The sequence below is a fragment of the Xiphophorus maculatus genome, chromosome 19 (assembly GCF_002775205.1).
Source record: "Xiphophorus maculatus strain JP 163 A chromosome 19, X_maculatus-5.0-male, whole genome shotgun sequence".
Classification (NCBI taxonomy): domain Eukaryota; kingdom Metazoa; phylum Chordata; class Actinopteri; order Cyprinodontiformes; family Poeciliidae; genus Xiphophorus; species Xiphophorus maculatus.
The window spans coordinates 25088423-25101360 of record NC_036461.1 but is presented as its reverse complement, the minus strand read 5'-3'; the positions used below and the strand labels follow the sequence as shown (position 1 = coordinate 25101360).

The 12938-nt window shown below is 40.0% G+C and overlaps 1 protein-coding gene across 10 annotated transcripts in view; it reads left to right on the top strand.

Annotated features, from left to right (window-relative positions):
• Positions 1 to 12765, top strand: part of LOC102217339 (syntaxin-binding protein 5-like) — a 39189-nt gene extending 26424 nt beyond the window's left edge. For 3 of the 10 annotated variants that reach the window (XM_023352455.1, XM_023352453.1, XM_023352451.1), the window contains 8 exons: positions 1334 to 1384; positions 1600 to 1728; positions 2359 to 2598; positions 3965 to 4328; positions 4501 to 4666; positions 5711 to 5822; positions 8849 to 9069; positions 9159 to 12765. In XM_023352455.1, coding sequence (XP_023208223.1) covers positions 1334 to 1384; positions 1600 to 1728; positions 2359 to 2598; positions 3965 to 4328; positions 4501 to 4666; positions 5711 to 5822; positions 8849 to 9069; positions 9159 to 9200 — 1325 coding nt within the window. In that variant the 3' untranslated portion in view covers positions 9201 to 12765. Of the gene's footprint in view, positions 1 to 1333; positions 1385 to 1578; positions 1729 to 2358; positions 2599 to 3964; positions 4329 to 4500; positions 4667 to 5710; positions 5823 to 8848; positions 9070 to 9158 lie in introns of all 10 variants that reach the window. The other 7 variants (XM_023352454.1, XM_023352452.1, XM_023352450.1 and 4 more) reach the window with 3 other exon arrangements.
• Positions 12766 to 12938: the final 173 nt, after the last annotated feature.

Sequence of the window (12938 nt, the reverse complement as noted above, 5' to 3'; positions counted from 1 at the left end):
GCTAAGGCAACTTTTGGGGGATTCCTGTTTGGGAATGGCAACACTCCTGGTAGCAGAAAAAAAAATCAGTTGCTTTTCTTTTCTTCTTTTTTTTTTTGGAATATAAACACATTTTTGGTTTGTATTCAGAGTCTTGTTACAATCAAGACAATTTGGCATAAGCTGTATGCACTGTTTAGGATAAGATTTAGTATAAAAACTTATTTGGGCTTCATGAAAAACCAACCTGATGCGGTGCATAATTGTGATTTAGGAAGTTTAAAAAAAAGGTTTTACAAATGTTATTTTCAAAAGAAATCTAAACAGTGTGGCATCTTTTTGCAGCCATGCGCCTTCAGATCTCACCTGGTAGCAAGTTGACTCCACATGCGGAGAAGAAGAAGATTGTAAAACGAGAATGCATCTAGGCCTGACACAATAAGTGATAAATCAATTAATCGCACAATAAATTAAAACATACTCAATAATTTCCATTTGCATAATTTATTGTTTTTCTCTTTTCTCCATTTCTTTCTACCATAAACTCGGTGGACTCCTTCGTGTTCGTAACAGATGTCATGTTTATTACAGTGTCATGTCAGTCTTATGCACACCTCTTGAAATAAAGTGTTGCCTTAATTTCTTATTTATTTTGGATATTTAAAATGTCTTCCAGTTCCTGTGTTAAATTTTGGATAGAACTTAAAGTTTATTGATATTTTAGAATGGGTCCTTGCATTATTATGCCCTGACTATTATATTACTCGAAAATGATCTCAAAGCAATAATATTGTCGTTTATCACAATAACTTCTTGGACGATTTATCTTCCAACAAAATGAGTTAGTTTGACAGGCCTAATTGCAGCCTTTGAGCATTTCTCGGTGCATGATTCAGTTCCTCTCATGAAAACCCGCCTTGGCATGGTGACTCTGGAGGAGCTGCAGAGATCCATCTGTCACCTAGACAGCACTTAGTTGCGCTCATCGTAAATCTGAAAAAAGTTGACCTATTGTTGCCGCATTTTTCAGATTTTTAGATCCACGTACCCAGCTCCTTTTTCTTCCTGCAACTTACGCACCATTTTATGTTGGTTTCATATGATCCCAGTTTGAAGTTTGAAATTTTGCGGCTGTGCAATGTGAAAAAGCTGAAGGGTCCACGAGCGCCTCTCGGAGAGCCAAGCCTCAACAGTTGTCCTGCAGTTTATACCAAGTGATCGTTTTCCTAAATGTTTGATGCTGCAACTCTTGGACAAGTGCCTCTAATTCCTGATCGCTGTGATTTATTTAAGCAGGTGCACAAAACGTCTCACCTTTTAAAAATTAGGGGTATTTGTTTCTCCTTTTTTCCAGCCAAGATGTCGCGGAAAATTAGCTCGTCTGGTGAGCAAAAGCTAGATCTGGGTAAGCCAACAAATGAATTGAAAACAATTTTGCTGTTTTAACCTGTTTCCCTCCCCCCCTTATTTTAACAGGAATTATTTTTTATTTTTTTTATATTAACTTTAAAGATATAATATATATATATATTTATGAGAGCATTGCAGAGTGTTTGTGTGAATTTAAAAGCGCTGCTGTGTTTTGCACCGTAACTTGAGATGTGTCTGCCCCGGACGCAGAGGATCGCTCCCACCGGTGGTCCCCTTGGTTGTGCAAATGGCCCGTTGGTAGTATGAAAAATGGCAAGCTGGCGGCCAGGATGACCCGGAAGTTGAATGTGCATAAAACTAAGTCAGACCCGCACCGATGTGAGTGGGCCGGTCGCGGCTGGACTTTGGTCGGAGTGGGATAACTCGTACTAATCCCCACAAACGAGGGCTTTTCGTTGTGAAAATGGATAACACGTGACACTAATCCTCTCACGGTGATCGTGCCCTGTTTCTTTTCGAGGAAGTTCGTGTTGCTTGAGCGCACGTGGCGTCCAGAATCTTGCTTTTCCTGTTTCCAGTTTCTCCCTCGAGAAGAACTCGGGTGAAGGGCGACGTATTATCTTTCCCCCTCGCTTAGTTTTTCTGTGGAGATCCCCTTCAGTAACTTTTTTTTTTTTTAAGAAGATGATCAAACGTGCTTCGGCTGGAGCTTTTCACATTGAGATTGTCGGATTTTAAACGAACAAAAGCAAATTGGGACAAAAGAAACGCATCTCAATGTCCAAAAGCCCTCTGGTCTGTTCTTAACAAAGGGTTTGCTTCTTGTTGTCTGCCTGGTCATTTATCAATGAGTCGGGAGGTGTGTTTCTAAAGAACATCTAACCTGGTTTCCTCTTTGCTTGGTAACATGTGAACCAGCTTTCTCTTGATGTCTAACTTGAATAATTTCCTGATTTTTGTTTCTGTTTGGTTTTTCTTTTTTTGTTCATCCGCAAACCTGCCGTCTAGATGGGAAGGATAACGCATTCACCCGCTCGCGTAGCTCAAGCGTAACCAGCATAGACAGAGAATCTCGAGAGGCCATCTCCTCCTTTTACTTCTGCGAGAGTTTCCCCAGGAAGTCGGGCAGCCTGGCCAGCCCCTGTCTGCTGGTGGGGACCACGCAGGGCTCCGTGATGATGGTGGCCCTCAGCCTGCAGCCGGGCGGCGACCAGAAGCTCCAGCAGCCGCTCAACTTTGCCTCCTGCGGTGAGAAACCCAGCATGGGGTGCCATTCAAAAGTATTCATACCTCTTGAGCTTTATTTTATCAGGAAAAAGCCTCATATTTTAATATGTTTCAATTAGGGCTGAAACGATTAATCGGGTTAATAGTGATTAATCAATTCTTAAAATTATTGTCAACTAAATTAGTAAAATCTCAGTGAAAATTGCTTCTGTAACAAGGAACAATATATTCAGAGCAGTAATTGAACCAAAGTTATACAGAAAACATATACATTTTTCATTTAACATAAAAAAAACCCCTGTGTCTGTAAATGTGGTCTACCAAAAACGTTTTAAATGTCATAGTTTTAAGGCCTTAAATACATTAATTACAGGTCTTAAATTTTGACACGGCAGGACTGTTTAATCTTATATATTCATGTAGTTTGTATTTTTTTGACTTTGTGGTCAGGCAAGAATTTGAGGCAGACTTCTTTGTTGCATGCTGTGACTACATCTAGCTAGCTGCTAACATACCTAGCTGGGTATGTTAGCAGCTAGCTAGAGGACAAACATCGTCCAGCCAACTGACCATACCAGCTAAGGTAGCTAGCTAGGGTCCATTAATAGCTACGGTATATTAATTTAATAGTAATATACCCTAGAGAGCTAGCCTGGGTGTATTATTTGTTCCTTAATAGTTTTATATTTTTATATATACTATGTTATTTCATATACTCCTGGCTAGCTAGACTTTCATCTTTGCCACTGGCTCACTTTTTTTTGCCAACCCATAGGATGCCACATAAATTCAGTGCAAAAAAGCTTGTCACTACGAGGGTTAGGACTGCAGAGAGCCATATGTACTGTGAGAAGCACAAAGCTGCTCCCCAGTGCCACAAACAGACCCTAGAAATGTCACCGTTTTGATCCTCTGGCATGGCTAAAGCTCCCCAGAAAACGATCTGCGCTGCGGCTACTAGCACTGATCTCAGAGCAGCATTTGGTGTGACACAAACTCTGAAGTCGGAGATGTAGTGGATTTTAAACACGGTGGTCGAGCAGAAAGATCCGTCTTACCTGTTGAAGAATTTGATTTCAACAAAATTGTTGGTGTGGAGGAAAATACTTTTGGAGGGAACAAAATGAGAATTGAGAGCCACAGATGCACATATGATAACAAATTGTCTTCAACTAAAGTGAGACTAGGATAAGATCTATAATTTATAGAAACTATATGCATTTAAAATTTGTAATTTTCTTTTGCACATTTTGCATTACAAGTCTTAAATGTTACTCTTAAAGGCCATAATACATCTTAAATTTGAGCTGTTGAAACCTGCAGAAACCCTCTCAGTTCCTCTCTGTGCTGTGTTTTGTTGTTTTATAACCCAAACTCACATTTCCAGGCACCTTGGTCCAACTCAAAGGAGGCATCCTGACCATGGCCCTGCTGGATGCTGCTGGAACTATGCTGCCCCCTTCCTGTGAAGCGTGGTACGACCCCAACGCCTCCGACGAAGAGAAAGAGAAAGAGAAGACCCGGAGGCGCAGGCCGGCCACGCCTCCGTCCTCACAGGAAGGCCAGGACTCCCAGTTTGCCGTGCTGTGTTCGGAGAAGCAGGCCAATGTTTTGGCCATGCCGTCCCAAACCAGCATCTACAAACACAACATCACAGAGACCTCGTTTGTGCTGCGCGCCGACGTGGTGCAGATGGCCGGGGCTTACTGCATCGCCTGTTTCTGTGCCAACGGCCACATTATGACCCTGAGGTATGCACTGGTACTTTGCAGTTTTGATACCTCTGATCAAGACGCCTCACGTCTCTTTGAATTTCCTGCCAAGAGTGCGATATATGGTATCTGAACACAGCTAATGAAGTCGTTTGTAGAACTTGTAAAAAGCACCACATACCTCTGACATCTTTCCGTTTGATGGTTATAGCTTGCCCAGTCTGCGGCCTCTGCTGGACATCAACTACTTGCCGCTGACAGATATGCGGATAGCCAGAACGTTTTGCTTCTCTAACTTGGGCCAGGCTCTGTACCTGACCTCCCCCACCGAGATCCAGAGGATCACCTACAGCCAGGAGACGTGCGACAACCTTCAGGTCAGGCAGCAAGGAAATCGGTTCATAGGATTGCAATTTTTGGCAAACAACTGATTGATTTGTGTAGGCAATTTTTATGAGGAGCGAGATCAGAAAGTTCTGTTCCTTTAAAATCGTATTAATGCCGTTTAACGTGGCATAATTAGTGAAAAATGATGCATAGTTTTCTAGATAAAAGTGGGTCATTTTTGCTTCCGGCTCCCTTTATTTTAACACCTAAAATAAATTCCAGAGCAATCAGAGGCCACCTGCTTTGTAAAAAATAAAAATGTCTGCCTATGTGCAGAGTTGGATAGTAACTTCTCGGAAAGAATGTACTTTTAAAAGTATTTTTAACTCTGCTTACTTTTTACTTTTACTTGAGTAATTTTATTATAAAGTATAAAGTTGATACTCTGCCAACTGAGTAACTTTTTGTTAAAGTTTCAGAAGTTTTATTCTGAAAGAAATTGATTTAGATTTTTTTTCTTCTTTTTTGCTTTGTTATTTTATGAGTTATTTGTATGAATTATTTTCATTTTGGTTCTCAGAATACCAAAATGTACACATAACTATATTTTGGTCTGTCAGATGTAAATTTTTAAATATCAAATGATTAATGTTTTCATCTGCTACTCTGTACCTGAGTCCACATCAGCGCCTCTGTGAAGCACAGTGGTGGTAGTATCATGCTGTGGGGATGCTTCAAAAGAGTGTAGGAAACCTGGAATGAATTCTGATAACCAATAATTGCACTGGATTTTATTTTTTGTACTGACGGCTAAATATAAATACTCTTTTTTTTTTTTGTAGAATTTTGTTTTCTTCTTCCATTTCACAAATATGCTCCATTTTGTGTTTGTCTGTCACGTAAAATCTCAGTTAAAATCGCTTCTGTGAAGTTAATTTAACTATTGAAGGGAGCGTTGACATTTTGGTAGGAAATTGCATTATTTCAGATCCTAGGTTGTTTTTTGTTTTTAAAGCTGACGTTTATTGCTCGGACTGAACATCCTGGGGGAGAATATATTGAAACGGACGTGCTGATGCTTTTGTCGTCCTCAGGAAATGCTCAGCGAGTTATTTACCCCCGTGGAGACGCCGGAGGCTCCGAACAGAGGCTTTTTCAAAGGCCTTTTTGGTGGAGGAGCTCAGTCTTTGGACAGGGAAGACCTCTGTGAGTGCGCAGCGTCCTTCGGCGTTACATAAGGCCGCTCTAACCTTTTACATCACATTTACATAATACCTCCACTCCGGTCTCAGCAGTTTTCCCGTCAGTGATGCTTTCACTGCCCTTTGATTTTTCAATAGACCAGTGAGAGTTGGCTCGCCGCTTAAAGCTGCTACCAAGACGTTACCTTAAGCGCAATCAAAGTCACTTTACTAAAGTCTGTCTAGAGAACATATCATTCAGTTTTTTTGTACACTTTGCTTTTTTGTTGCTATTTAATGAAGATAAAACTAACCCTCTCAGAAATAAGCATCCATGTTTGGACGCATCTGGTAACATCACTTTAAGGCAATTCAGTTTATTTTTTGGGGTTTTTTTTTTAGTATGCCTATTTGTAATCTTAGAGGGTTTTATTTTCAGTGTATTTTTGTTTTCAAAAGTTAAAACTCGCCCATGACGTATAAGCTAGGATCAACTCTTGTTATTTATTTTCATGGTTTTAACAGGGACCGAAACGATTAATCAAATATGATGAATCGATTATTGAAATAATCGTCAATTAATCTAGTAATCGATTAGTCGTTAACTGGAGCATAAAGACTTAAAAAGGAGACGATCTGCTGGAAAAAAAACCAAAATATTCACAGAATAATTAACCAAATCTGTACCAAATGCATATACATTTTAGATGAAAACACCTGACAATAAAAATGTGTCACCCAAAGCTCCTCCAGTGTTACATTTTCAGCTCCAACTGGTCCAAATTCACTAAAGGAGTTCTATGCTATTGCATTTTAGGCAATTAAAAATGTCTTACTTACGGTAATAGCCCTTTTTTTTTGACAGAAACCCATTTTTGATTTTTGTGTAAATTTTTCATTATTTTCAATCTCAATCTGTCAGCTGAAATTGAGTCACACGTTGTTTGTGGTGCCAAACACGAATAGACGTAGTCTTGGCGGCTAACCACATCTCATCATTTCTCCCATGTAAAACATGAACTAATGATAGGAACAGACTGATATCACTCTGATGTTAATGAATACATATCAAGCTGCGTTCACACTGCAGCCTGAAGTGACCCAATTCTGATTTCTTTTTTTTCTTTACGTAATTCGACCTGTATCTGATCTTTTCATGACGGTCTGAACACTGAGCACTTCTTTTTATGGCGGTTGGGAGAAAACTGAGACGGCTGACGATACTGCGCCCTCTACTGCGCATGTGGGACACTTTCAGGTTGTTTGCCTGTTCAGACTGTAGAACACGATTTCAGGAGTCAGAGACAGAAAACTTCTGTGACGTCAGGAGTCACAGAGGCTGAAAACTTCTGACGTCAAGAGTCACAGAGGCTGAAAACTTCTGTGGCTCCTGAACTTAAACTTTCATGTTCAACTAAAGGTTATTTTAGTTATAATTCTACTTACTATCTTAAAAAATATATTTTTTATTTAAGACTTTTTTATGCAATCAGAAATACACTGAAATATACAAATAAGGAATTAATTTAAATCCTTTTTAAATAAGAAAATATTAATTTTATTTCCTAAATAGCATGCTTGATCAGCGGTAGCAAAGGATGCATCTGCAGCTGAAAATGATCTCTAACATCAACATTTGAAAAGTTGTGTCCTTTGTGCTTCACTTAACGTTAATGCACTGTAGAGTTGAAAATGTGTTTTAGTGTGAGATTATTTTTTGGATTGAATTTGAACCAAGTGAAGCTAAAACTGCCACTTGATGAGTTTTGGGCAGAACGTATTTACAGACAGTTTTTCTTACCTCAAATGCAAAATGTATATATTTTTGTACATTTTGCCTTGAGTACTGTTCTGAGGATGTTGTTCTTTTATCAAATAACTTTTCTGAGTCTGTATACTCCAGTTAATGATTAATCAGTTACTAAATTAGTTGACAATCACTTCAATAATTAATTAATCACAATTAAAACCATTAAGTATTTCAGCTCCTAATATTTGCGACTGTTTATTGTTAGCCTTTAATTTATAAAAAGTTTTAGTTTTGTCTTCTGATTTATAGCACTAAATCAGAAACTCAATCCGATTGTTAGCTTTTATTTATATTAACAGTACCATATTTTCCACATTATAAGGCGCACCTTCAATGAATGGCCTATTTTAAAACTTTTTTCATATATAAGGCGCCTAGAATAGACTCTACAGTAGAGGCTGGGGTTACGTTATGCATCCATTAGATGGAGCTGCGCTAAAGGGAATGTCAACAAAACAGTCAGATAGGTCAGTCAAACTTTATTAATAGATTACAAACCAGAGTTCTGAAAACTCTGTTCATTCCCAAAATGAATGAACAGCTGTTTTATTATTTTCCCCGAGGTAAAGTCAGTGACGTGGTATTTTCGTGACACAGTTTATCTTTTAACAGCAGCAAGTTATAACATATAGTGGAGGGGAACTTTTCCTCGATTCAATAAACACGTAAAAAACAGTCTGATACTGTTACAGTAAATCAAACGTTAGTGCGATCACAATATATATCCACTGCCGCACCATTGATTGGTTCATGTTAAATTCTCTCGCTGCTGCTCTAGTCCCGTGTTTTACTGTGTGACTGATCGCCTTGAGCTTAAACTCTGCGTCGTAAGAGTGTCTCTTAATAGGAGCCATTTTGGGGTCTTTACACAAAACCCAGCGTGCACCGCGCGCTTCTTCTTCTACGGGGGAAATGAAGTCGGCGGCTGCTTACCGTAGTTGCGAGACCTGCTGTGGCTCAATATTGGTCCATATATAAGGCGCACCGGATTATAAGGCGCAATGTTGGCTTTTGAGAAAATTGAAGGCTTTTAGGTGCGCCTTATAGTGTGGAAAATACGGTAATTAAAAAAGAAATTTCATTATTTGCTCATTTTCATCTTTTAATGTATTTCTAGTATTGCATGTAAAAAGGCTTAAGTACGTGAATGAATAATCTGCAGAATGTGCCAATTTTTTTTTACATTTTTTAAATATCCGATTAATCAAATAATTGTCAGTCATTTTTTTGTCGTTTGCTAGTCGGTGAAACGGCGGCCGGTAAGGCCTCGCGTAGCCTGGCCCAGCACATCCCAGGCCCGGGCAGCATGGAGGGCATGAAGGGTGCAGCGTCCGGGGTGGTGGGCGACCTCGCCCGTGCCCGGGTGGCGCTGGACGAGAGAGGGCAGAAACTGGGAGAGCTGGAGGAGAGGACGGCAGCCATGATGGCCAGCGCGGAGTCCTTCTCGAAACACGCCCACGACGTACGGAACGACCTCCGTTTCACCCGGTTTGTTTTCTTGTTGTTCTCCCTCTGAAATCAATCTGTTATTCTTATCATTTCTCTCCCCAGATGATGGTGAAGTACAAAGATAAAAAGTGGTACCAGCTCTGATGACAGCGAGCGGAGCGCTGGACTCTGTTGTCATGCACACCAGTATCTCCGGGGAGCTGGGGTTCCTCCTCTTATATTCTCTCTTTTTTTTTTTTCCGCGCGGGCGGCCGGGCGGGCTGGGGTTGCTCTGCTCAACAGAATCATGCTCTTTCTCTCAGCACAATAATCTTCACTCTCCATTACTCCAGTCGACAGAGAGGAGGAGCGAACTCCTTGGCTTCTCTTCCTCCGTTTCACCCGACAGTGATAGAAGATCGAAATATATCCACACCTGTTGCTTGTCGAGCAAAGACAGGAAGGGAGGAGGGACAGTTCTGCAAATATAATGTACTCTGGGTGGCCTGGCTGCACTTTCCCAGCCCCCTTTGTTTCCTTTCTAAGCCCTTTATTGTGTCTGCCAAACACAGCGAACTTAAACGAGGAGAAAAGTCTGATCCTTCGAAACGAATCGAGTGAACACGTGAGGTTCCACAGGAGTGACTGGGAAGGACTTCTGTTTCGTTTTTCTGTTCTGAATCATCCTTTTTCTCCGGTTTAGCCATCTAGAAAGAGCCTTGAAGCACTTAGAGTAGTAGAGTAGATAAGTTGGACAAACAGATGCTGGATCTGTTGCCTCTTAACTGAACAAGGGCTGGTAGTTCAGTAGTTTGCCGTCGTCCTTTTCACATCTACCGAGTCGCTTTTTGGGCGAGAATGTTTTCTGAGTCACTTTGGGTTTTTATTTAAGGTAGAAAAATATTTTGGCATTGAAGATTGTGTGTTGGGCATTAAAAGTTATGTGAGCGCAAAAAAAAAAAAAAAGTGCTAAAAATGTTTACCCCCAATGAAGAGTTTACATCGTTCTCTAACAAATGGGTTGAGACACTGGAAAACCCCCGAGTGCTGTAGTCAGATCTTGTGACAGGCTAAACAAAGATTGTCGGTAGTTTAACAAGGATAAATGTTTGTGGGTTGTTTTTTTTTTTTTTAGAAGTTTTCTGGGATAAAAATCAACCTTTTTTTCATCCTGGTGTAGCTGAAGATAATTTTTGTCTTTTTTTTTCAAGAAAAAGTGTGTTTCTCTTACAGCACAATGGAAGTGGTGATGCTGTTTGTGTTGGTAGACATGACCGAGCACAGTCACTTGCTCACTGTGCCACAGCTTGTCTCTCTATGAACTGCTCTTTTAAACACTCTCTCTCTCTTTTTTTTGTTTTTGTTTGTTTGCCTTTGCCTCATGAAGCGTAAACGCCAACTTCTAGCTATGTGTACGCTACTGTGACTTGCAAAAGTATTCATCCCTCGTGAGCTTTTCCTCGTCAAAGAAGCGGGTAGCTGTGGAGGTTTAGGAGTGTTTTAGATGGTTTTCGTGTTTACAAATTCAAATCTGTAAATTGTGGTATGTTTTGGTTTTCAGCCCCGTCTTTATTATGATTTTTTTTGGGTGTGTGATTTTTAACATTTCAACCAACGTTGACTAGCTCATTCTCACAAAGCATACATCAAACCTTTGACTGTATGCTTTGGCTCGTCGCCGCTCTTCGCCACAGAACTCTGTTGCGGCCTTTGTTCAATACAAAAAGTCCCACAGGATGATACTCCCACCACCGTGGTGTTTTTAGGGTGACGTGCAATGTTTCTGACTCCAGTTTGCTGTGAGATGTTCAAAACTGAAGCTTCTCCGCAGTTGTATCCCCGGCCTGTCCCTTATCTTTTTTTGGTCTTTGCGAAATTTGTTTGCAATTGCTCTTCACAGATCAGCCATATTTTATTCCAAGCTTAAACTACACGCAGTTCCACTCCTTTTGCTAATTAGGTGATTTATTAGTCACCTAATTAGTTGCACTTTTTATTTAGTGGTATCATATCATAAAAAAGAGGCTGAACAGGCAATAGATTTTCATTAAGGACAATGAAGTTTGTGACTTAGTGAAGTATAAAAAAGGTTCCAAAGGGTGTGAATACTTTTGCTAAGCGTTGTACAGGTTTGTGTTTGTGAACATGCGTATACGAAGGAATATGTGTAGTACGGCCGCTTTATTGATGCAGTGCATTACATCAGATCTCTACAGGTTTAATTCATTTTTGCTGGAGTGTTTTGTCGAAAAAGACTCAACCTTTTTGTTTCCTTTCACAAGCTGCAAGGACCTGCTGCTGTTGTACGCCAACATAGGAGAAGCAAAACTTCGTCAGGCCAAATTGCTGCCAAATGTTGTAAATAGCGCGACGGTTTGACGCGAATCTGAGCTTCGGCAACAATGTACGCTTGCGGCCATGTTGTTTTCTGACACCAAAGAGTTACCTTTATTTCACAGAGTTGTCTTTATTTATGTGTTTTTCCCCTCCGGAATACTAAGAGCGTATTTTGACACTCGTCGAAGTCTACTGTGTACACAAAGGAGAGCAGACTGACTTTTTTTTGTTTGTTTTTTTTGGGGGGTGGAGGGATTTGTTTTTCTCGTATAAGCACGACACTTTTCTCACCACCTCGACCTGTTTTTATTTATTTTATTTTTTTCTGTTCAGAAAGGTGAGCAGCAATAGCTGCAGGAGTTTCTTTCCAAACTGATTGATCCACCGGAGAGAAAAATCCAGAACCGTCGGCTGGAAAAGACGGAAACGTCTCAACCCTGCGGTGGATTACGCAGCAGTTTTCAAAGAAACCCTTCACTTGTCAGACAGCTGATTTTAATCTACTCCACCTCATACTACTGAGATAAACCCATGTGGAAGAGAAAAACATATGTGGGTTTTGCACTATTTTTTGTACTCTGTAAAATTTTGCTATGATTTTCAATGTGTCCCATTTTCCTTTTTTTTTGGAAGGACAAAAACATCGTAAACTTGTGCTTATTTATATCATTCGCTGATTACGATGATTTTTTCATTCTCAGATTTTGTTCATGTCCGATTAAAGAAACTATAAAATATTTATATTTTAAAACAAAACAAAAAATAATAATATATATGTACAGTATATATAAATGAATATATACTTTTATTTCAACAATCTATTAAAATAAGTACCTTTATGTCATTTTGAGATGGAGGAAGTGACGTTTATGTCCAACCAATGGCTCTTCATAACTCGTCGTCATTCAGAAACCATTTTCCTGTACGTATCCAAGTCGCTCATCCGATTTTAAAGCTTTGCTACTGCAGCAGGATCGCCTCCTTCTGCTGGGCTGTTTCTACGAAAAGTGTGGCCTCGACTTTAAAAGTGCTTCAGTTTGCAACTTGTACGTCCTAAATGGCCTCTTATTGCACATTGAAGGATGCATGATATTACGTGTTTACAAACTTGAAACGACCATGTATTATCCCTCTTAGAGATCGTCTGCTCTGGCATTTGTATTTAGCACCACGTTGAACAAAAAATCCTGCAGTTTTTCGTTTCGCCTCCCTCATCCGATCATGCGGTCACCGTTTGCTTCAGAGAACTTCTTGCTTTCCCTCCCTCTGCGCTGTAGAAACGCGTCCCGCAGTCGAGCATCGTGCCGGAGAGCTCTCGCCATACTTCCATCCGTCTTCTGGGATGACGAACATCTGTGGAGTTGCAGTATTTTGTTTGGCAAAAAAAAAAAAATTTTGTACAGTTTTATTAAAATCAATTTCACATGGATGTCTGACTTAATCTGCTGCCACAAACAATTTAGACTGTAGATACAGTATATATAGATATTATTGTGCAATGTAAAAAAAAAATAATAATAATAAATGTAAAACCCAACGTAACATTTGTCCTGTGGTTTCTGTTCT